Source organism: Pelodiscus sinensis, unplaced genomic scaffold (assembly GCF_049634645.1).
Source record: "Pelodiscus sinensis isolate JC-2024 unplaced genomic scaffold, ASM4963464v1 ctg34, whole genome shotgun sequence".
Classification (NCBI taxonomy): Eukaryota; Metazoa; Chordata; order Testudines; family Trionychidae; genus Pelodiscus; species Pelodiscus sinensis.
The window spans coordinates 4870429-4893979 of NW_027465849.1; the positions used below are offsets into that span (position 1 = coordinate 4870429).

The window sequence follows — 23551 nt, forward strand, 5'->3', positions numbered from 1 at the left end:
CAGTGACATTTTCCCACCTGCCCTTGTGCCAGTCCTGACATTACCACCTAGACTTGGTGGGGCGGGTTTCCTGGGCCGCCAGTCCGTCACCGGCCACCTCATGCCCCGGGGGTCGGCGTGGCCAGCACCACCAGGCAAGAGGAGGAGGTGGGCAGACCCCCCAGAGGGTCGGGTTGTCTTCAGCCCCCCCATCCCCGACCTGGAGCCTAGGGTCGGGTTGCCAGGCTCTGCTATAGATTCCCTGCCCAAGGAGCTGGCATCCCAGGGGGCACTTGGCTGCTGGGCTGCCCCAGCCCCGGGCAGCAGAGCCAGGGCCGGGGCCTGGGAGTAGCAGGACGTTAGCTGCTGGATGCAGATTGGGGGTTTTTATGACCCTCCTGTCGTGCAGTTTCACACTGGGGAAAGTGACTAGCTTGCTGTGTCTGTAGAGGGGGATCCCTTGGGTGTCCCCAAAGTGGGCATGGCTGCGGGGGACCCGCCACCCCAATCTTGCAACCCCCCCAATGGCTCAGCTCCGCCCCCTGCTGGCCAGCCATCGCTCAGGGCGCAAGGGGCTTGCAAGAGCTCCCTGTTCTGTTCTGCGTCTGCTTCCCCCTGGCTCCGCGTAGCAACCTGTCCAGGCGCCCAGCATCCCTCCGGGATGGGGACAGACATACGGACATAGAACAGTGCTAGGGTCCCTGGGGGGCGGGGAGTCTAGTGGTTAGAGCAGGGATGGCTCCTGGATTCTGTCTCCAGGTCTGGAGCAGGAGAGTGGGATCTAGTGGTTAGAGCGGGAGTGGAGCTGAGAGTCAGGACTCTGGGCTGGGAAGCTCAACCCTCCCAATACCCCTGCCCCACAGCCACCTTAGGAAGCAGGGGGAGAAGGAGGGGGAGGGGGGCATTGGGTCTCCATGGCCCACAGTCAGTTCTCTTAGGGGGGGGGTCACTGCCCGTCCAGGCCAGTGGTGACAACTGGCCGTGTGCAGGGGCAGCTGAGACCTGCCCAGCTCGTCGCATGCATGGCCCGTCCGCCACCCATCGACCAACCAGCCGCGTCCCAGCCTCTCTGCAGGTCCCCTGCTTCCGCCCTCCCCCACTCCTGCCATCCCCTCCCCCCAACCGGCACCCTCTGAGCTTGGCTTTGCGGAGCCAGAGAAACCCCTTCATCCCTGGCCTCACCCCTCAGCCCCCTCCCGGGTGAGCAAATGAGCGCCTGTGCCTTTAAGACACCCTCCCGCCCCACCCCCAGCAAAGTTAATCAGCTGATGGGGCTATTAAAAGCAGGTGCAAAGGGGCATCTCCTGGAGAGGCGAGGTGGGGGGAGGGGAGGTCTTGGTCTTAGTTTAAAGGGGCGGGTCAGTGGGCTCCCAGGGTTCTGTATCCTGGACTGTAAGGGGTCCTTTTGAGCACCCCCCCTTGCAGAGCTGGACACCCTGCCTGGCTCTCTGCACCCCTGGGAGTGGGGGGGGGTCTCCCTATTGCCCACGGAGACTCATCCTGCTTCCCTGCCTGACCCGCTGGCCAGGGCGATGGGGGTGGGCCTGCCAGGGCGATGGGGGTGGGCCCGCCAGGGCGATGGGAGTGGGCCCAAGGCCGAGCTGGGTGGAAGGGGCTCTGTGTCTCCCGCCTGCGTCCTGCTGATGCCCTTGGGCATGTCTGTGCCCGGCTTCCCCTCTGGAGCCTTGGTGTCAGCATGTCGCAGAAACTGGGGGGGCCAGAGGAGTGAGACACGGGCCCTTCCCCTCTAGGAGATACTGGATCCGGTCTGGCCCCACAGAAGGCGAGGGGCTGGCTCCAGAGGGTCAGGAATGGGATCCAGGGCTCCCCCCGGCCAGGGGTGCCAGTGCTGCTCTAGCCCCACACGGCAGGCTGGCGGCTGACGCGATGGGGGGCAGGGAATGGGTTATGGGGCCTCTCCCCCTCCGTGGGCTGGAGGAGGCAGTGACTGTGGGCTCAGGCCCCAGAGCTGGGCCCTAGATCCTGAGATGGGGACTGTCTGGGTCAGGCCAGGGCCAGCTGGGGGTCAGACACCAGACACCTGAGCCTCCCCTAAATCCACGTGACTCCTGCAATCCGGCAGCACCCTCTGGTGGCAGATGGCTGGGACGGCCGCTCTGAGTGCCTTGGTGGTGATTTTGGGGGGTGACCCGACCCTCGGGCTGGGCACCTGGGGCGGGGGTGGGGACAGAGCTGGGGGGAGGGACTGCAGTAAGAAAAGGGAAACTGAGGCTCCACCGCTTCCTGCCGTTGTATCAATATTGATCTGGCCCTCCTTAAATTCCTGCTTTTTCTTGGATTCTGCTTCCTTATCACCCTTCACCTGCCATAAAATGTGACTCAGCATGGGAGCTTGGCTGTCAAACAGCAGCTGTGCCGCACCCCAGAGACAGCTGCAGCTCAGCTCAGGGTGAAGATCTCTGTACAAACAACCGCCCTGCCCTGCCCTAGGGGCATCTACATTTCCACGTGAGGCCAAGGAGCCAGGCCAGGAATGTATAAAAAGCCACCCTGTTTCACTCCAGCGGTGGCTTCATTTCAGCCCTGTGTGATGTGATCCCTTTATAATGCGTTGCTGCTGTGCCCTGCCCCAGAGGTGGGCGCATCTCACCCTGGGTGAGGGATCCCCGTGTAAACAGCCGTCGTGCCCTAACCCAGAGGTGGCTGCACTTCAGGGCTAGGCCGGAGGGCCCAGTATAAACAGTCACGCCCTGCCCCAGTGCGGACAATCAGCCGGTGTGGAAAGGCCTTGGCGTGGGAAATGCTCAGCTCCCCACCCCCCCCCCAACCTGGACACTTTAAAAACAAACAAAGGAGCCACTTCCCTGTTTCCCTATGATTGCCTGGGCGGAGAGAAGGAAAATCCACCTTAAAGGAACCAGCCCAGCTAGTCCAAGGCCCTCCTTTGCCAGGGGTTGATTGGCTGTCCCACCAGTCACTCCAGCTCCCATGTGGGCTGCCAGGAAAAGTTGGATCCAGGGAAAGTTGGCTGGTCCCTGCCCTCGCTCAGTGGGGGGATCCCGGCGAGGCCTGACGGCATGAGAGATGGGCTCTCAGAGCTCCCACCCATCCGCGATCCCCAATCTGGAGCAGATCATGCAGGAGACGGGCTGTAAGGGACCTGCGGGGTGGGGAGGGGGTCGGGCAACCCTAAAGTTGGCAAAGGCAGGAACAAAGGGGGTGGCGGTTGCCCTGGTGCCCCGAGGCTGCAGGCCAGGTGGGGCAGGGCCCCTGCGCTGGACAGGGCTGGGCGGCCTGGTAGCACTGGCCCCAAGGACCTGCCCTGCATGCGGTGGCCTCTGTTTGAAGGGGAGAAGAAATTGTGTGTGTGGTGCTGCCAAAGCACAGGGAGCCCAGACTCCTGGGTTCCCCCCAAACTGGGGGGAGGGAGGGAGGGCTGGGGGGAGTGGCCTCGCACAGGGAGGGTGGGCGCCAGGACTCCTGGGTTCCCCCCAAACTTGGGGGAGGGAGGCAGGGCTGGGGGGAGTGGCCTTGCACAGGGAGGGTGGGCGCCAGGACTCCTGGGTTCCCCCCAAACTGGGGGGAGGCAGGGCTGGGGGGAGTGGCCTCGCGCAGGGAGGGTGGGCGCCAGGACTCCTGGGTTCCCCCCAAACGGGGGAGGCAGGGCTGGGGGGAGTCGGCTAGCGCAGGGAGGCTGGGAGCCAGGACTCTGGCTGCAGAAAGGGTGGGGTTTTGTGATCCCAACAGCGATTGTGGAGTCAGCCAGGGCTCCTGCGTGGCTCTGCTATTGGCCAGCTGTGCAGCCCCACAGCAAGTCACCCAGTAAAAAAAAAAGGGGCCTCAGTTTCCCCCGCCTGGCCTGGCCCCTGGGGACCGTGGCCTGGGTGCTCTGTTGGTGGGTGGAGAGGAGGGGCTGACCAAGCAGACAGGTTCGCTCCCCAGACTGTTCAGGCCCATCCAGTCCCTGGTCCCTAGGGGGCAGGGAATCGCCACCCCGCAGGGTGCTCCGGCCGTTTGCCCCACGACAGCTGGGAGAAGCACCTAATGCCAGATCCACACACCCAGGGAGGCCCCTGGTGGAGAACCCTCAGAGCCCAGGGGTGGGAGCTGGCCCCACAGCGGGACGGAGGAGCCGCCTCCGGGGCCCTGCGACGTACGGGGGGGGGGGGGTGAAGCCTTGAACAGGTGTCCCAGCCAGGCGCTGCAGCAGCCCTGGGGTGTGGCTGGTTCCCGCTCTGGGTGGTCTAGGCTGGGGTTCGAATCCAGCCCGGCTCGTGGGGCGTGAAAGCCGACTTGAGGGGCAGCGCTCGCGCTAGGAGCCTAGTGTGACAGGTGCCTGTGGCTGGGCTAATAGGTCCCCCAGCTGTAGGGGGGCGGAGCCAGAACTCCTGGGCTCTGTCTTCCACTCTGGAAGAAGAGTCTAATGGTTAGAGCAGGACTCCTGGGTTCTACCCCTGGATCAGGGAGGGGAAGGGGATCTCTTGGGTAGAGCTGGGAATTGGGACCCCTGGGTTCTCGTCCCAGCTCTGGTGGAGACTGGGGTCTAGTGGTCAGAGCAAGGGGGGAGTCAGGACTCGTGAGTGCTCTGCCACTGATGGGCGGTGTGTCGCCTTGGGCGAATCACTTCCCAGCCTCGTGCCTCAGTTTCCCCATCTGTGAACGAGCCAAGCCCCTACCCTGTATATAGCGGGGGAGGGGCTTTCAATGGGCCGGCTCTTCCTCGCACTAGGAACCCTGGATCCCCTGCTGTGATTTAAATCTCCTTAAATGTGAACCAGAGGGGGGGAAGGGGGAGGGGTTTAGTCATCGATACCCTAAACGTTCAGCCCCGGGGGCCCTTGCCAGACCTGGGGGAATCGGCGCTCCCGGCTACAGCTCTCGCTCTCGTGTCCAGTTTCGCAGGCCAGCGTCACCCGCCTCTACGCCCGCTTCCAGGCGCTGGACAAGGCGCAGAAAGGCTCCCTCAGGTAGGGGAGCAGGCGTCGGCCGTCCCGGCCTTTGTGGCTGCTTTGACATTCGATCATTTGGGCAGCACCTAGGCCCTGGGTGGGTGGGGCGCCGGGCTACGTCTCTGATGGGCCTGGTGGAACAGACTGGCCCCCACCAGACACAGGGTCAGGTCTGGAGAGCCAGGAGAAGTGATTAGCGGGGGCAGGGAGGGGGGGTGGCGGCTGAAGTGCAGCCGAGATCAGCCACAGCCGGAGAGAAACCCCTGATCCAAGGAGACAGACAAAAGGGTGGGCAGGGAAACTGAGGCACGGGGTGGGGCCCAAGGTCAGAGCCTGGAATAGAACCCCTCACCTCTCCTTGAGCTGCTGCCCCCCAGCAGAGCTCAATCTCTTCTTGCTGCCTCCTGTCCCCCCATTCCCCTGTTTGAGCCCCTCAAGAAGGGGGCTTGGGCCCAGTGGCTCTCTAGGGGCCTGGCTCTCTACTCCCAGGGACCTGCAGGAGGGATGCGCTGGGGAGCTGCAGGCGACAGGCCAGACCCTGGTGCCAACCTGGAGTAATGCCAGGAGTGAGTTGCGGGTGCCCAGGGTCGGGGGCCCATCCCCATGGCCTCGGGTCACTAAGGACCCGCCTCGCTGGTCTGGGGCTGTCTCCCCGGCCATGAAAGGGAAAAGGCGCCGGGTGCGGCTGCTCTCCGCAGGTGTGTGAACCTTGGCACGAGTGCCCAGCGGTGCTCAGCCATGGCGCCCGCCGGGCCCCACGGCGCCCACAGGCTGCACCCAGCGGGACCCTGGAGCACCCGGCCCTGCCCCTTATCGCAGCCCAGCTGGAGTCAACGAACAACCCTCAGACCCTGGTGTCCCTCCTATGGGACGGCTGCCGTGCCCCTGCTCCCGGGATGACTGCGTCTCCCCACTGGGAGAGGGATCCCAGGATTTGCCACCACCTGGCCTCACGCCCGAGGGGGCTGCATCTCAACACTGGAAGGATGCTGCTCCCCAGAGCTGGCTGCATCCCAGCATCAGGTGCAGGATCCTGGTAGAGCTACCGTGCCCCACCCCAGAGGCAGCGTCCACCAGTCTTGGGCCCCTTACGAGTGTCAGCTGGGGCGTGCCACGACCTTTGCCCTGTCTCCCTACAGCAAATACGACCTGCAGGGGATCGGGGCGCTGGCGGTGAACCCCCTGGGGGACCGGATCATCAACGCCTTCTTCAGGGAGGGGTGAGTCGGCGCCACGAGCATCACCCCCCCCCCCCAGACCAAGCAACGGCGGGGGCAGGGAGAGGATGCAGGCTGCAGGGCGTGTCACGCGCCACTGGGGGGCGCCGGCGTTCACAGGCCCCGGAGCACGGCAGGGAACCCGGCAGAGCCTGGATGGTGCAGGGACTGGGCAGAGCAGAACTCCGCAGCGCTGAGTGCACAGTCCTTTGCTTTTTGCTGTAGGGATCCCCCTGTACCAGGCCTTGTGCCCCACCCCAGAGGCTGCTGCATCTCAGCACCAGGCAAGGGCTCCGTGTGCACAAGCCTAGTGCCCCACCCCAGAGGCAGTTGCATCTCAGCACCAGACAAGGGCTCCATGTGTGCACAAGCCTAGTGCCCCACCCCAGAGGCAGTCGCATCTCAGCACCAGACAAGGGCTCCATGTGTGCACAAGCCTAGTGCCCCACCCCAGAGGCAATTGCATCTCAGCACCAGACAAGGGCTCCATGTGTGCACAAGCCTAGTGCCCCACCCCAGAGGCAGTCGCATCTCAGCACCACACAAGGGGTCCATGTGTGCACAAGCCTAGTGCCCCACCCCAGAGGCAGTTGCATCTCAGCACCAGACAAGGGGTCCATGTGTGCACAAGCCTAGTGCCCCACCCCAGAGGCAGTCGCATCTCATCACCAGACAAGGGTTCCCAGTATAAATAATCCCCACGCCCCACCTGAGAGGCGGCTGCTTCTCCCTGGATAATTAACCCCCCGCGCCCTGCCCAAAGGCAGCAGCAGCTCAGCGCTGGGCCCTGCGTTCCCAGCTGTGCTCGGCTGCACCTACCATCAGTTATTAGTGGCGTCTCCCGCTGCAGGGAGGAGTTCACCGATTTCCGAGCCTTCATGCGGGTGCTGGCCCGTTTCCGGCCCGTGGAGGAAGGAAAGTCCAAGGAGACTGGTTACCCGGAGCCCATGAACAGCCGACTCAGCAAGCTGCAGTGTGAGTAACAGGGCAGGCAGGGGGATCCCCGACCCCACTGCTGAGGCAAGTGACCGGGGCCCCTTGGTGACAAGGGGACGAGGCGCCAGATGTGGCATAATGGGGAGGGGAAGGCACCCCTGGCAGCTGGCCAGAGCTCATGTGGGGTGAGGGAAGGGCATGTGAGCAGGGTGTTGGGTGTGGAGAAGTGCGGGGGGCAGTGTGGTGGGGGCACCCAAGGAGCTAACCGACCTGGAGGAATGCAGAGACATGTGGAGGGATGCTGCGGTGGGCACGTGGGGGAATGCTTGGGGTGGAGACAGACGGATCCAGGCAACATATGTAGGGGGGACATGGGAACATGCAGGCTGTAAGGGGCTGCAGGAGGAGGCTGGGGCTGGTGGCAGGTTCATTTCCCTGCTCTGATCCCAGCGCTGACACCAATCCTGGTCGTACAGTTGCTTTTCAGCTCTATGACCAAGATAGTGATGGGAAGATCTCCCGGGCCGAGATGCTGCAGGTACTGTGTGTGCGAGGGGCTGGGGAGCGTGCGGGGCTGGGGGGAGCATGTACACGAGGCTGGAGAGCAAGTGTGCAAGGGGGACGTGTGAGGCTGGTGCTGCCCCCGCCTCCTCCCAAGGGCCCCGGGAGACGGACTCTCTCCTCCCCTCCCTCAGGGGCAGCCTGGGAAGGGGCGGGGCCATCACTGACTCCTCCCCTCCAGGTGCTGCGGCTGATGGTCGGCATCCAGGTGACAGACGAGCAGCTGGCGTGCATTGCCGACCGCACCATCCAGGAGGCCGACCAGGACGGTGACGGCGCCATCTCCTTCGAGGAGTTTGCCACGGTCTGGTGGGGTCAGGGGAGCAGGGTGTAGACTGGGGAGGGTTAGCGGGGGGGTTGATCATCTAGAGGGGAGGGGTGAGGCATATTGGAAGGGTGGGGAGGGTGAAGGATGGATTATTAGGTGCATTACAGTAGCCCTTGGGGCTACAACCAATCAGGGCCCCATCGTGATGGGTGCTACATGGATGCACACACATAGTGAGACACAAAGAGCTCACGGTCTAGTGAGACCATGGAAGGACCATTATCCCAGTTGTACAGGAAGGGAAACCGAGGCACGGGGAATTGAGTCCCAGCTCTGAGCCTTAACCATGTAGCCAGCCCCCCAGGGCCCTCGGTGGTGGTCCTGGGTGGCAGAGCGTTTTGGCCCAGGCCTGTCCGCGTGTCCGACACCCTCGTCTCCCCGCAGTCCGTGGAGAAGCTGAACATCGAGCAGAGAATGAGCCTCCGGATGCTGAAATGACCCGTCCGGCTCCGATCTTCCCCCTGCCGGCCACTCTGCACCGGAGGGGGCAGCAACCAATCAGCTTTCAGCCCCGCCTTCTCGTCCTATCCAATCGTACTTCAGCTCCACCTCCTTGCCTCGGCAGAGTTCCGGATGGAGAAGAGCCGCGTCCAATCCGATTTCACCTCTGCCCCTTGTCTGGGCTGGATCGGGTTGAAGAAGGGCTGCAGCCAATCGGATTTCAGTGCTGACAAAGAGCCTGCTGGGAGGCTGGCCAATGGCCAATTAGAGCAGCCTCGGGGCTGCTCTACCTCACACTCTACCCCTCTCGGGCCGGGGGAGCGCGCCCCCCATTGACCCCTGTGCCGGGAGGCAGGGCCCTTACGCACCGCAGCCAGGGATGCGCACTGGGGGCTCAGCGTGCCTGGGAACTGGGCCCAAAGTCTCCCGCTGTCGGGACTGGGTTTGCTTGGATTCACTCTGCCGGTCGGCTAAGCAATAAAGTAACTGGAAAACCTCGGCCCTGGCCGTGAATTTCCACCTGGAGCTTGTGCCAGCCCAAGGCTGCCTGCTTTGCCCTACCCTGTGAGTCCCTGGGGCAGTGTGGCCAGCCCCAGAGCTCCCCAGAGCCAGTCAGTTCTAGCTCTCGGGGGGTCCCCCACCTCCAGGTAAGGGGCTCGGGCTCCATTTACTCCTGAGGTTCTGGGGCGCAGGGGGGCTAAGCGGTTGAGGCCCTCGACTGATCCGGTGGGTTGGAGTCTCCCGTACTCCCACACAGAAAGGCCCCTCCCATGCCCCCAGGAGCACGAGGGTCCCTGACCCAAAGGTCGCTTCACCCACCACTGGCACCTGCTAGGAAACCTTGGAACGTGGCGCTGACTCTGCTGAGGCCACCAGCAGTGAGTGGGGCACTTGGCTGGTATCCCCTGTACGCCGTGAGCGCCCGTCCTGCCGAGCTGTCACCTGCCCGGGGGGCCACGAAGCAGAGTGGGGGGCTGGGGAAATGGCTGGTCCCACAGCGATGGCAGTAGGGGGGTGAAGGCAGACGGGATGTTTTCAAGGGCTGGAGTCTTGCCCCTTCCCTGGTGGGCGTGGATTTCCCTGTGACTGCTTGTTCCCAGCTCCAGCGGGTGCCCATCCATCTGAGCTCTCTGCCCCGATAAAACATCCAGCCACCTGCTCATCTCCACGCCGAGCTCAGGCCTTCCCACAACCAGCCCTAGTAGAGCCAAGGGGCTTGGTATCATTTTCCCCATTCCATGGGTGGGGAAACTGAGGCACGGAGAGGCCATGACTTGCCCATGGTCCAGCTGAGATTACAGCCCACAGCTGTTTGTACCTGGCCTGCCCCAGTGGGGTTCTACTCCAGGCAGGGTGCCTAGGCACTACTGCCATACACCTAGCAGCAATACAAATGTACAGCGCCTGGCACAATGCCGGCCCACTCCATGGTTGGGGCTCCCAGGTGCTACCGTAATACACCTGATAGCCATCAAAATGCTCAGCACCTGGTGCAATGGAGTCTTGACCCATGACTGAGATGCCAAGTAGGGATGTTAAATATCGGTTAATTGAATAGTCGATTAACTTCATGAATTCTTATTGGTTAGTCAACTATTCTATAGTCCCCCAGCCAGTGCACCCCGGCCCCTCTCCCAGGGAGCCCCCTGCCACTCCGGGCTGCTGCCTCTATATCAGAGGCAGCAGCGGGGGCTGTCAGGCGGGAGCTGATCTGCAAGGGAGCCAGTTTAAAAACCAGCTCCCCTGGTGGACCAGCTGCCTGTTGCCCTGCACTGCTGCCTCTGATCCAGAGGCAGCAGTGCAGGGTGACAGCAGCCCCTGTCTAGGGAGTGGTCTGAGCTCCTGGACCGAGCCGGCCTGCCTGCTCCTAATACACTTTAGATGCAGAGCCGCAGCAGCGGGGGTAGGTCCCAGACCCGCGCGAGCCACGGGCTGCTGGCCAGCCTGCTAAAAAGTGTCCTGGTGGGGCAGGATGCGTGTGGTCTATAGCACTAACCTATACGCTTTTGCTTATCGGTTAATCCGCCACACTATTACATCCCTACTGCCAAGTGCTACTGTAATGCACCTAATAGCCAGAAAACCCTTGCAGGGCAATACACCTAAATAAACCCCAACAGCTGACCCGGTGGGATCCAGCCTGGGAGTTTTCCAGGCGCCCGGAGGGGCCCTTTCCATCTATTGCTTTGGGTGGTCGCCCAGTCTCCCCTCAGTCCCTCCTGGGGAACCCCAAGGAGTTGGGGGGGCTAGGATCCCAAGGGGCACTTTGGACTCGAATCCCCCCTGATCCCGTTTAAACGGGGGCCTGGTCTGATCTCAGCTCGAAGTGGGTTCCTAAGGGGGGGGGGGAGGCTGCTTTCCTGGAGCCAGCAAGCGGTGGGGACAGAGGGGGCTGGTCACAGTGGGGTACGGGCAGGAGGGGACTGGGGGGGCTGGGGTAACCCTAGTGGGGTACGGGCAGGAGGGGACTGGGGGGCTGGGGTAACCCTAGTGGGGTACGGGCAGGAGGGGACTGGGGGGGCTGGGGTAACACTAGCGGGGTATGGGCAGGAGGGGACTGGGGGGGCTGGGGTAACCCTAGCGGGGTACGGGCAGGAGGGGACTGGGGGGGCTGGGGTAACCCTAGCGGGGTACGGGCAGGAGGGGACTGGGGGGGCTGGGGTAACCCTAGCGGGGTACGGGCAGGAGGGGACGGGGGGCTGGGGTAACCCTAGTGGGGTACGGGCAGGAGGGGACGGGAGGGCTGGGGTAACCCTAGCGGGGTACGGGCAGGAGGGGACTGGGGGGGCTGGGGTAACCCTAGCGGGGTACGGGCAGGAGGGGACTGGGGGGGCTGGGGTAACCCTAGCGGGGTACGGGCAGGAGGGGACTGGGGGGCTGGGGTAACACTAGTGGGGTACGGGCAGGAAGGAACTGGGGGGGCTGGGGTACCCCTAGTGGGGTACGGGCAGGAGGGGACGGGGGGGCTGGGGTAACACTAGTGGGGTACGGGCAGGAAGGAACTGGGGGGGCTGGGGTACCCCTAGTGGGGTACGGGCAGGAGGGGACTGGGGGGCTGGGGTAACCCTAGCGGGGTACGGGCAGGAGGGGACGGGGGGGCTGGGGTAACCCTAGCGGGGTACGGGCAGGAGCGGACTGGGGGGGCTGCAGGGCGATGGGGTGGGCTCAGCCCGCTGGCTCCAGCCGCTGTAGGGTTAAGAGCCCGCCCCGATGGGAGCCGGGCCCAGCCAATCCCTGGCGGAGGCCGGCCGGGCCGGTGGCGCAGGACCCTACAGCCGGGGGCACCGGCTAGGAAGCCGGGCGGGGGGGTCTTTGCTCAGATCTCTCCGGCGGGGATCGGGCCCCATCGCCAGGGTCTCGCTCGGGGCGCCGCATCCCGCACCCAGGTACCCGCCGGCTTGTGCGCGGCACCTGCTCCCGCCCCCCCTCGCGAGGCGGGGCGCCGCCGGGGTCCCCCTTTGGCGGGGCCGGGGCGGATGCGCTGGGAGGATGCTGCGGTCCGGGCCCGGGAGACATCTTAGTGCGTTCAGCGCGGGGCAGGCGCCAGGGGCCTGGGCCCGGGGGGCTGCTTCCCTGGAGCCGGCGGGCGGTGGGGACAGAGGGGGCTGGTCACAGTGGGGTACGGGCAGGAGGGGACTGGGGGGGGCTGGGGTAACACTAGCGGGGTACGGGCAGGAGGGGACTGGGGGGGCTGGGGTACCCCTAGCGGGGTACGGGCAGGAGGGGACTGGGGGGCTGGGGTAACCCTAGTGGGGTACGGGCAGGAGGGGACTGGGGGGCTGGGGTAACCCTAGTGGGGTACGGGCAGGAGGGGACTGGGGGGGCTGGGGTACCCCTAGCGGGGTACGGGCAGGAGGGGACTGGGGGGCTGGGGTAACCCTAGCGGGGTACGGGCAGGAGGGGACTGGGGGGGCTGGGGTACCCCTAGCGGGGTACGGGCAGGAGGGGACTGGGGGGCTGGGGTAACACTAGCGGGGTACGGGCAGGAGGGGACTGGGGGGCTGGGGTAACACTAGCGGGGTACGGGCAGGAGGGGACTGGGGGGCTGGGGTAACACTAGCGGGGTACGGGCAGGAGGGGACTGGGGGGGCTGCAGGGTGATGGGGTGGGCTGCGGGGAGGGTAAAGGCAGGGAGCAGGTTGTAGGAGCACAGGAGGGCTGGGGTGCAGGCAGGGAGCAGGCTGTAGGGGCTGGGGTAGGGCTGGAGTCAGGCTGTAGGAGCACAGGGGGAGGGGATGCAGGCAGGGAGCAGTCCCAGCTTGACAAAGCCCTGGCTGGGTTGATTTAGTTGGGATAGGTCCTGCCTTGGGCAGGGGGCTGGACTTGATGACCTGAGGTCTCCTCCAGCTCTATGATTCTATGATTCAGGGGGCAGGCTGGAAGGGCTATGGGGGGATGGGAGACAGGCAGGGGGCAGGCTGGAGGGGCTATGGGGGATGGGGGACAGGCAGGGGGCAGGCTGGAAGGGCTATGGTGGGATGGGGACAGGCAGGGGGCAGGCTGGAGGGGCTATGGAGGGAAGGGGGACAGGCAGGGGGCAGGCTGGAGGTGCTATGGGGGATGGGGGACAGGCAGGGGGCAGGCTGGAGGGGCTATGGGGGATGGGGGACAGGCAGGGGGCAGGCTGGAGGGGCTATGGGGGATGGGGGACAGGCAGGGGGCAGGCTGGAGGGGCTATGGGGGAATGGGGGACAGGCAGGCTGCAGGGGGTACAGGCTTTGTTGGAAGTCAGGACTCCCTGGTTCCATTCCTGGAGGAGGCGTTTGCAGCCAAGGCTGGGGCAGGGTGGCCTGTTCTGCTCCAGTTCTGGGTGACCTTGGAAAGTCCTTTCCCTCCCCCCGGCACCGGTTCCCCCTCAGTGGGGCCGAGGAGGGGAGTGCCAGCCTGATCCCCAGCATGGGCTGCCAGGGGTAACTCACTGGGGCATGGAGAAGGGGGATGAAAGGAGCCAGGGGAGCACAATGTGTTGGGATGGGAGGGGCCTAGCTCTGGGAGGCGCCTGGTGCCTAGTGGTTAGAGCAGGGTGGTGCCTGAGAGGCAGGAGCTCTGCCATCAGTTGGCCCGGCCTTGGGCAAGTCTCTTCCTTTTTCGGTGCCTGGTTTCCCCACAAGTAACACGAATATACCCCCCAGGGGCTTAGACTGCACCCACCGGCTGCATTAACCCTTCTGTCTCCCGCTCCCCTGTCACTGGCATTGCAGGATCCCACAAGAACCTGGGGACCCCCTGCCCACGACGCTGCACCTGACGCCCCTGCGCCGCCATGGCGGCCATCAGTCCAGAATAGTGAGTCGGGGGGATGCTGAGCGGAGGCGCCGTTGTGTGCAACGAGTTGGGGGATCTCAGCCTGGCTCCTAGAGGCCAGCTGGCCCCTTTGCGCAAACAAGCAAGGCAGCTGGCGCTGGCTGGCGGGGGCTGGGGAGGTGTCTGGATACAGACATCCAGGGGGAGCCTTGCAGCCTCCTAGCAGACATTAAAAGGGGTGGGGGTGGTTGCTGGGCTCCTCCACCTGGCGTGTGGCGTGAGGTCGCCCCCTGTTGGCCCCCGCAGCCTCCTCAACCACCCACCCCCCAGAGCCACGCTGGGGGGCTGGCGGCTCCCGCGCCGTTCCATCCCCGCCCCCGTTCCCCTCCCCCCGCCCCGGCATTTCAGGGAGTCACCCTCCCCTCTCCCCCACAGCGACTACTTGTTCAAACTCCTCCTGATCGGGGACTCCGGGGTTGGGAAATCCTGCCTCCTGCTGCGCTTCGCTGTGAGTATCCGGGATGATTATTTTCTAGGTGGATTACGGTAGCCCTGCTCACAGACCAGCCCCCATTGTGCCAGGTGCTGTACAGTTGCCTTGCTATTAGGTGGATTACGGTAGCACCTAGACGCCAGATCACCCACTCCTGGGATGCACTGAGCCCAGCTGCTGGTCCCCTCTCCGTGCCCAGAGATGGGCCAGGGCCCTGCTGAAGGAATTTCTCCCCTGAGTCCAGTGGGTTAGAGCCATTGTGGGGTGGAGCCATGGGGAGGGGGGAGTCAGGACTCCAGGCTTCTCTTCCCAGCTCAGTCAGCCCCTGGCTGTGTGACCTTTAGCAAGTTGCTGCCTCAGTTTCCCCATCTATGCTGTGACAAAAATACTGTATGGCCTGACCACATGGGGCTGGGGGCTTGTGCATCTTACTTGGATAAAGCCACTGTCCTTGCCAGGATGGAATTGGAACTGCTCATCTGTGTATCCTAGCTCCTATACTGCTAATAGCTGATGGGGATTCTCCAAAGGCTTTTGGAGCAAGGGGAAGCAGATTCTTAGCCTTTGGTTGCTGTGAAGTTTCCAGAGCCCATGGGGGTGGGTACCATGATGGCAGTAGAAGATGAGGGGCACTGCCCTGCTCACCCTGCCTCCATCACTCCCTCTCTCCTCTGTTCCCCAGGATGACAACTACACAGACAGCTACATCAGCACCATCGGGGTGGACTTCAAAATCCGGACCATTGAGCTGGAGGGAAAGACGATCAAACTCCAGATCGTGAGTGTGTGCAGGGCAGAGTCCATGGCCTTTCGGGGTGTCAGGACTCCTGGGTTCCAGTCCTAGCTCTGGGAGGGAAGTGGGGTCTAGTGGCTAAAGCTGGGAACCAGGCTCAGAGGTTCAACACATTGAATGAACAGCTAGGCCCAGCTGCAGAACTGAGAAGCCCCCCCCCCACACACACCCCGTTCCCCACCCTTCTCCCACCCTCCTACAAAATCGGGGCGGGGGGGTTGGATCCAGCCTCGGCTGAGGCCATGGCTCAGGTTTGATGGCACCTCGCTCTTGCCAGACCAACCTCACGATGCTCCCGCCTTCCTGACCAGCTACAATCTCCTGGGATTTCCCGTGTTCTCAGAAGATTTCAGCTGCCCCCGAGCAGGTTACAGGTTCTGAGCCAGACCTGGGGTGGAGCCAGACCAGGCCCTGCCCCAAAGGCAAATGGGGCTGGGTCCGATCTTGCTTTCTGACCCATCTCCGCATTCCCACGAGGAAGGTGGGGGAGACCTTCGAACTGTCCCCAGGGGCTGATCCATGCAGGGAATGCAGGGACAGACACGTCCCCAAGCAGCACGTGCGGGGACAGCGCGAGTGTGGGGACGATGTCAGGCAAGCCGAGGCCAGGCAGGAGGTACAGCCGGCAGGGGAGGGGAGAGACAACGCGAAGGGTTTGAATACACCCACCAAAGGGGAGCAGCCGGGGGAGGGGAGGCCACTGCTCGCTGGGGAACGGGAGCTGGTGCCGGGCGAGGACGGCAGAGCTGCTCGGGGCCGACTCTGCTTCCATCTCCTCACAAACACGCCGTGGGCCCGGGCGGCTGGCGCCGTGCCACAGGGAACGGGACGCGGGTCGGGAGAGGTAAAGAACCCGCCAGAGCCCGACAGCCGAGTCTGGGTGAACTCACACCCGCGGGGCCGGGCGCTGTCTCCCCGAGGGGGCGGCTGGAGTTGGCTGAAGAACCGGCCCCATGGGAATGGCTGGGGAGGCCCTAGAGGCCTGGGGACGGGCTGATGAAGCCCCTGCCTCTCCAAAGGAGCCCAGGAGCTGAGGGCTGCCTGGAGCTACTGGAGCAATGTAGGAAACAGGCAGCGTGCGATTCCCTGCGGGGGTCCCCAGCAGCCGGCAGGGACTCACCGCGAGCAAACCCCACCACGCCAGCTGGAGCCCTTCGGCAGGTGGCCGGTTTGCTGGCTGGGGGTGCCGTGGGCGTCACGCCTGGGCTCCAGCCAGGGACCCAGTCCTGGGGCCGTCCCGAGCAGTCCACGGGGGATACGCAGGCTCGGTGGAGCGGCCGGGAAGTGGCTGCGGAGCGGGTTATGCGGCTGCAAACGGGCGCGCGGAAGGGAGCGCGGTCGGAGCGGGGCGGTGGGGAGGGAGGCCCCAGCGGGCTCTGCCAGGCCGGGTGTCTCGCGGCTGCGCTAGTGCCGGGATGGCGGAGCAGGCGACGTGCGGCTCAGGTTGCTGAGGGCTCAGAGCTGGGGCTGGAAAGCAGAGCTGAGATCCGAGAGCGCTTGCCAAATAGGAGGCCTGGGCTGTAGCCATTGGAGTGCGATTCAACACGGCCCCCTGTGTGGTGTGGCCCTTGGGGCAGGAAAACCACACGCACCAACCCAGGCTGGGGGGGGTCCAGCAGGCAGCAGCACAGCTGAGAGGGAGCTGGGGGGGTGGCAGACACAACAGATGCAGTTTGAGGTTGCATTGAGGCATCGCTGCAAGTCGCAGGAAGTGGCAAGGACCCCGCTGCTGGGCGCTGGCCGGGCCTCCGCTGTGGCCTGTTTCGGTCAGCGCTGTGCAGGAAGGACGGAGGGACGCTGGAAAGGATCCAGACGCTCAGAGACGGAGCGCAAGCCGCACGAGCGAAGGCGGAAGGAGCCGGGCGTGGCTAGACTGGAAAAGAGGCGATTAAGGCGGGACGAAAGCTGCCATAGGAAGAGGGCGAAAAGTTGTTCTGTCTCCCGCAGAGGGCAGGACGAGAGGCCCTGGGCTCGAACTCCGGCAGATGCAATCCCAGGAAAAGCTTCCGAGCTGCAGGGACAGTCGGACGAGGGGACGGAGCCGGGGGAGGTGGAGGGCGCTCCTTCGCGGGAGTCTGGAGCCGCCTGTCGTGGGTGGTTCAGACACAACAAGTCCTGCACCTTGGCAGGGCTCAGACCGGCTGACCCTTGTGGTCCCTTCTAGCCCTATGAGCTCTTCAGCAGGGGAATCTGGGGGTGCTTGGCGGGGCGTTGAGGACCTGTGGGGATTGGGGCTCAGGGCGGGGGATCTGGAGTCCTTTTGAGGGTGCAAGGAGGCTGCTTGGACCCAGGATAAATGCCCGATTCCCTGTGGGGCCTGGGAGCAGGCACGTGAGCTGGCCAGGCTGGGGGGTAGCAAGAGCTAGGATCAGCTGTTTAACTAAACTCCAAGCCAGGCTGCTGGGGCCAGTTTCCCTTGTGCTCCGTGGGCAGCAAACAGAGGGGCTCATCCTGGTGGAGAGGAAACCCCCATTCGCCCCCTAACCTCTATGGGGCCTGTCCTGCTCCGTGCAAACACCCCACAGCAGAGCCTGGCAGAAACTGACCCAGCAGCGGTGACTGTGAGGGCATCAGGGTCCACCCTCCATCCCCAGCCCCGATCCACAGTGGGAGCCCCCCCACCTCACGAGAATCCTTGGGGGTCCACCTCCCTGCCGGTCCCCCATGCACAGGGCTCCCCTCTCCCTCACCTGCCAGCCTCTCAGTGCCAAGACTTCCCCTGAAACTCCCTCCCGCCCCCCTGTCCCCGTGCACCGGTTCTCCCTGCCTGCTGGGCATAAGGCACCTGCTCCCAGTCACGAGTCCTGTAAGGACAGACTGGGGGCCCCCTTGCACCAGGTGCTACAGAGACCCCAGGCCAGGCTGGGGGGGTTCCCCCCTCACACCAGATGCTGCATAGACCCCGGGCCAGGCTCGGGGGGTCCCCCCTTGTGCTGGGTGCTGCACAGACCCCAGGCCAGTCGGGGGGGGGGTTCCCCCGTTGCGCCGGGTGCTGCACAGACATGGAACCCCTGACAGAATGTCCCCACAGCTGAAGTTTCAGGAGGAATGATTGGCAGCAGGGGGAGAGGGGGGTGAGATGCAGCCACTCACATGGGGAGGGCTGAGGGTCAGCCAGTCTGTCTGTCTGTCTTTCCCTGCCCTGCAGTGGGACACAGCTGGCCAGGAGCGGTTCCGGACGATCACCTCCAGCTACTACAGAGGTGCCCACGGGATCATCATTGTGTACGATGTAACAGACCAAGTGAGTCGGAGCACGGAGCCCTTCCCGAGGGGGGCGTTGCACGGGGGGGTGGATTTGCTGGAGCTGCTGGTTAAAAAGGCTGTGGCCTTCCTGAGTTCTTTATCCTGAAATATTTCCCAACCTGTCGATAGATAGGAGTGGGCGTGGCTGCTGCCAGGGTCCTATCACTTAGCACTGAAATGCAGCCACCTCTGGGGTGGGACGTGGCAGCGGTTTATACCGAAATCATGTCACTCAGCACTGAGATGCGGTCACCTTTGCTGTGATATGGAGATACAGGGATCACGTCACTGAGTGTAGAGATGAAGCTGCCTCTGCATTGGGATATGGCAGCTGGTGGAACAGCTGTATGGAAACTGCGCTACATTTTCAGGTAGGAAGGGAAGGAGAATCCACTGTCCCAGAGGAGAGGTTAATGGTATCTGCATGGAGGTTTAATTTTTAATGGATGCCCTTTCTGGGGCTTGAGTACAGACTTGGCTGCCTTCTGCTATGGGCTGATCTCCGGTGCAGGATTTCTTCAGTGCGGTGGCGCTTTGCGTGTTATTTAAAGCAACTGCCACTTCCCCCCGCTTGCAGCAGCTGCATGTGTTTGGTGTGAGACCTGAGCATTGAGCAAGTGATCTGCCAGCCAGGGCTCTGTATATATAACAACTCTGACCTTTAAATGCGGGAAAGTCGAGGGGAAGAAGTCAAGTCACATGGGAAATGTCAATGAATCTGCTGGGCTGAATCTTAACAGCTGCCTAGGCTGGAGTGCCCCTGTCCCTTTAAAAGGGTAGCTGTGGCCCGATTGGCTAGCTCAGCTGTGTGGGGTGGGGCTTCTGTCACCTTTGCCAAAAGGCCGCAGGTTCAAGTCCTGCTTAACCTCACTCCTGGTTAATGGCCCCTCTGGGGGACACGTGTGTGACAGAAGCTGGTGGCTCAGTTTGGATGGGACGGTCTCCTATATCGGAGACACAAGCTGCCATGTTCCCCCAATTTTAGGAGCCAGTCCCACCCTGGCTGGGGGTAGACGAGGGGAAGGCTGAATGGGATTGGAGCACAAGCCTGAGCCCCTGGGGGAATAAGGGAAGAGCTGGGCTCTTCAGAAGTCACTGCCAGGGCTGGGCTGTCTCGCAGCTTCTCCCCCTTCTGCTCCCCCAGGACTCGTTCAGCAACATGCACCTGTGGCTGGAGGAGATCGGCCGCTATGCCAGCGAGAACGTCAACAAGCTGATTGTGGGCAACAAGAACGACCTGACCTGCAAGAAAGTGGTGGATTACACCACGGCCAAGGTCAGTAATAGTGAAATAGTGCACGTGTCGCACGCTTAAACCCAGCCCACAAGCACCAGTTGTCTGGGGGGGGGGGGTGAATAACAAGGAGCGCCTGGAGTAAGACGTGGTCAGCTGGCAGGGTGAGGTCTTTGTGCTGCTCTGCACTGGTGGGTGGTTTGATTGCTGCCCGCTTGGTTAGATGGGTCCCTCATCCCGCACTGAGATGCAGCCACCTCTGGGGAGTGGGAGATATGGCAGCTGTTTATACCGGAATCATGTCACTCCGTACGGAGTTGCAGCCACCTCTGGGGTAGGGCACAGTTGCTCTCTAGACGGGGATCATGTCACTTCATGCAGATACGCAGCTCCTGCTGTGCAGGGATACGCAGCTGTTGAAACAGCTGCCGTAGAAACTATGCAGCATTTTCCGGCGGGAAGTGTCCACTACTTGTGTGCTGGGGGGAGCTGCACCTGCACCCCCCCAGCCGCCGTCTGGCACTCACCAGGCCTGTCACATTCCCCCCCGGGGCAGGAATACGCTGACTCGCTAGAGGTGCCGTTCCTGGAGACCAGTGCCAAGACGGCCGCCAACGTGGAGCAGGCCTTCATCACCATGGCGGCTGAGATCAAGAACCGGGTGGGCAGCGGCCCCACCCCCAATGACAGCCACCAGCCCAGCCCCCACATCCAGAGCGCCCCCCTGCGGCAGAGCCGGGCGGGCGCAGAAGGCGGCGACGCGGGCGCAGGCTGCTGTTAAGGTGGGGAGCCGCCCCGTGTCTGGGACCACAGCCGGGGGCCAGAACTGCTGGGCAGGGGGCCCCTTGCAGGCCCCTATTTATTTGCAATAGATTTTTACAGGCTGCAATGCAGCTCCGTCCAGCCGCCTGGATGCACCCTCCCCTGTCGCTGGCTCCTGGCTGGCTGAATTACTCCTCCAGCCATCCTCTCCTCCCCCAGCCATTCCCGGCACCGCTGCATGGCCGTTCCGCCAGCCCTGCTTCGCGCCCGTCGGGGCTTCCGTCGGGGCTTCCATCGGGGACAAGCTGCGCCACACCAGCCAGGGCCTCGCCAAGTGAGGACGGATTCCCTGTGGGCCGGAGGACGCGGGGCCCCTTCCTGCGTGGAGGTGGAAGTGGCTACTTGTTCAGGCTGAATCCACCCAGCCCGAGGCGCGAAGACAAAAGCAGAAATCCGGGCTGCGCCGTCGTCTGCACCCCTCTTAACGCAGCCCCGGGGGAGCCGAGCGCCGAGTTACTGGTGTCGGGCATCTGGACTTGGTTTCTGCCGGGGGTTGGGGTGAAATGGAATCGGGGGGGGGGGGTTAAAATGTCGGGTGGCTTCAGGGCTGCAGCCCCGTCCCAGGGCACGAGAGGGACAAGCTGGGTGAGGGAATACGGGTTAGTGACTCAGCTTCTGCTTTCGGCAGCTGGCCCAAAGCGGGGCTCAAAGCTTGTCTCTCTCGCCCCCCACGGCTGGGCCCATCAGTGCTCTTCCCACACCCCCTTGGTGCCCCCTTTTCACATCCAAACGCTTGAATTTCGCCCCCTCCTTCCCCCGGCTCAAGGGCGGCTTGAAAACTCCAAGCTGGTGTAGGAAGGCAGCTGGAGCCGGGTCGCAAAGGCCCGACAGCTAGAGGTGATTTCTGTTACCCCGGAGAGAGACTGAGCAGAGTCTGCTGGGAAACGGGAGGGCAGGTTTTTACACAGAAGGGGGTGGAGGGGAGAACCATTGGAACTGCTTTCCAAGCTGGGCCAGATTCTCTGTCTCTCTCTGGCTACGTCTACACTGCAGCCTTTGTTGGCAGAGACTATGCCAATGAAGCTCTCATATGCATAGTCTCGTCCACTCCATTTTGCGGAGGAGGATTTTGTGCAAAAAAACGGAGTGTAGACGGGGCCATTTTGTGCAAAAAAAAAAACCTTTTGCGCGAGAACCCTTCCTCACGAAAGCAGCTAGACAGGATCTTGCGCAAACGGGGGGTTTTGCCCCGTCTACGCCGCGGTTTTTTTGCACGAAAGCCTCTTCTGCAAAACGGAGCGGAAGAGACTATGCAAATGAGAGGGTGAGAAATGCTAATGAGCGCTTCATTTGCATTGTCTCTGCTGCCACAGCCTGAGATTGTATGCCAAGAGCCCAGCTAGCTCCCCCACCAGCTAGGGGCTGAATGCCAAATTGGGTGGGGCTTTCCCCTGGGTGACACTGCAGGTTCTATGGGAAGAGCCGAATGGGGCGTTGCAAGGTTTTTGAGAAGAAAAATGGGGACCAGGTTCAGGGGGACAAATATCAGTCCCCCCATTTTGCAGCAATGGCCCCCGGGCTCAGAGCTGCTGTTTGTAAAAGCTGCCTCCAGCCATGGACGGTTTGGCTGGATGCCTCGCACGGAGCGTGCGGCTCGTTGGAGAGGAAAGCACCCTGCAGCATGAATTGGCTTGAACCTGTGTGAGCTGGCCGGTCCCTGTGCTGAGGGTTGGGAAGATTTAAAGGGATGGGTGGGGTCGGGGGCAGCTGGGGTAACGGGCTTACTGGAAAACTTGCCCTTGATGTTTATCTTATTGCCTTGGAAATATAGTTAACCCTAAACAGCAGCTCGTCTGCCAGTGTTTGCCTGGCCCCGGCCCCCACTGGTGGTCGGTCCCGGGGACCAGGCATGGCCCATGCAGGCTGAAGACCGCTTCATTCCAGCTATTTAACACCCAGGTTTTTAGGCCTTGCAGGTGCCCTACAAATTAACGGCTCCACCCACAGCTTTGCATCAGCCCGGCGTAAATGCGCTTTGCAAAGCAGAGCCTCGGCCTTAGCTCCATTTTACGGAGGGGGAAACTGAGGCACGGAGGCAGGTCGGGTTAGGAGTAAGGCGCGGGTGTCCAGGGTTCTACCTGTGGGGCTGTGCGCCCTCCTGGCTTACGTTCCCCAGCCAGCAGCCCTCGCTGTGTCGTTGATGCTCTTGCTTTCCTGACGCGGCTTGCGTCAGCGCCGGCAGCTTTGGCGGGAAATGTAACGTTCACTAAGTGGGCCGGAGCAGCGAGTCCTTCGCAGCCGAGGCCCGGGCAGACACTGAACGCAAAACAGTCCGACCGAGACAGAATCGCGAGGGGAGGGGGGCTGAAATGGTCTGGGCCTCAGCGGGGCCGGCTGTGAACCTGTCCCGGCCCTAGGGAAGAGGGACACAACGGGGCAGGTTTCGCGCCCCTCCCTGGCACCGCAGAGCAGCCTTTGGCCAAAGCAGCTGGCTGGGGAAGGGCCGTGGCCCCTCCGCGTGGCAGGCATTTAGGCCCATACTGCCTCTTGGTGTCACCCCCACCCTCCAGGGAGCCTCCCCCAGTGGGTACGAGGCACCTCCCAGAAGGAGCCAGGCCAGACCCTCTGCCATGGGGGAGCAGCCCCAGGCTAATCAATGGCTGGGGACACGCAATCCCCCCCCCCCCCCGCCAGCCGGCCAGGGCCCCGGAACTGGGGCTGGGGGCCGCAGCCTGGAACGCCATGGCAACCACACCACAGGTGCACCCAGGCTGATCCCAGGGCTGGAAAAATCTGCCTCAGAGAGCGACACTAACGAGCACAGTTGAGCTAATTGACGGCTGCGATTAACCCCCAGACAAGCTTCCGGCTCCAGTCCCTCTGCTGCGGCGTGAGCCAGGATGCGCCGGGCCAGCAGCTCCGGCCTCGGTTGACTCCTTAGGCCAAATGGTCTCACGCTGAATCAGGCTGGGTAGGGGCCAGAGCAGCCAGCCCCCCCAGGGCAGACTGGGGTCCCACCCAGCCACTGGCCAAGAGCCAATGGGCAGGGCAAGCGTTTCAGTCTGACAGGGCACGTAAAAACGAGGGTCCCGTGGCACTGGAAAGACACATTTCCTCTGGGGGGTTGGTGCTGCCAGGATCCGGCAGGCCAACCTGTTTGCCCAGAGCATGAACCCCCCAGAACCACAGCACACAGGGGCTGGCAAGTTTTTCCGCAAAAGCAGCTGCTTTTGTGGAAAAACTTGCCAGCTGTCTACACTGGCCGCTTGAATTTCCGCAAGGACACTGGCGATCTCATGTAAGATTGTCAGTGTTCTTGTGGAAATGCTGTGCTGCTCCCGTTCGGGCAAAAGCCCTCTTGTGCAAATGCTTTTGCGCAAGAGGGCCAGTGTAGACAACTCGGTATT

At 63.1% G+C, this 23551-nt stretch overlaps 2 protein-coding genes across 6 annotated transcripts; both read left to right on the forward strand.

Moving 5' to 3' along the window:
- The first annotated feature begins 2911 nt into the window (after window positions 1–2911).
- Window positions 2912–8872, forward strand: LOC102459025 (calcineurin B homologous protein 2-like). The gene is made up of 7 exons (XM_075915336.1): window positions 2912–3091; window positions 4835–4907; window positions 6029–6109; window positions 6957–7081; window positions 7519–7580; window positions 7785–7907; window positions 8316–8872. The coding sequence occupies exons 1-7, from the start codon at window positions 3025–3027 to the stop codon at window positions 8367–8369; spliced, it is 585 nt and encodes a 194-aa protein (XP_075771451.1). The 5' UTR covers window positions 2912–3024; the 3' UTR covers window positions 8370–8872.
- A 2732-nt stretch (window positions 8873–11604) lies between these two features.
- LOC102458629 (ras-related protein ORAB-1-like) lies at window positions 11605–23531 on the forward strand. Of its 5 annotated transcripts, none has more exons than XM_075915310.1 (7): window positions 11605–11758; window positions 13574–13658; window positions 14052–14124; window positions 14792–14887; window positions 18051–18146; window positions 19293–19424; window positions 20364–23365. In XM_075915310.1, the coding sequence occupies exons 2-7, from the start codon at window positions 13636–13638 to the stop codon at window positions 20997–20999; spliced, it is 1056 nt and encodes a 351-aa protein (XP_075771425.1). In that variant the 5' UTR covers window positions 11605–11758; window positions 13574–13635; the 3' UTR covers window positions 21000–23365. The 5 variants fall into 5 exon arrangements, with proteins under 5 accessions (XP_075771425.1, XP_075771428.1, XP_075771426.1 ...); XM_075915313.1 differs by having other exon boundaries at window positions 19939–20493; XM_075915311.1 differs by lacking the exon at window positions 11605–11758 and adding an exon at window positions 13080–13282.
- The last annotated feature ends 20 nt before the right edge of the window (window positions 23532–23551 follow it).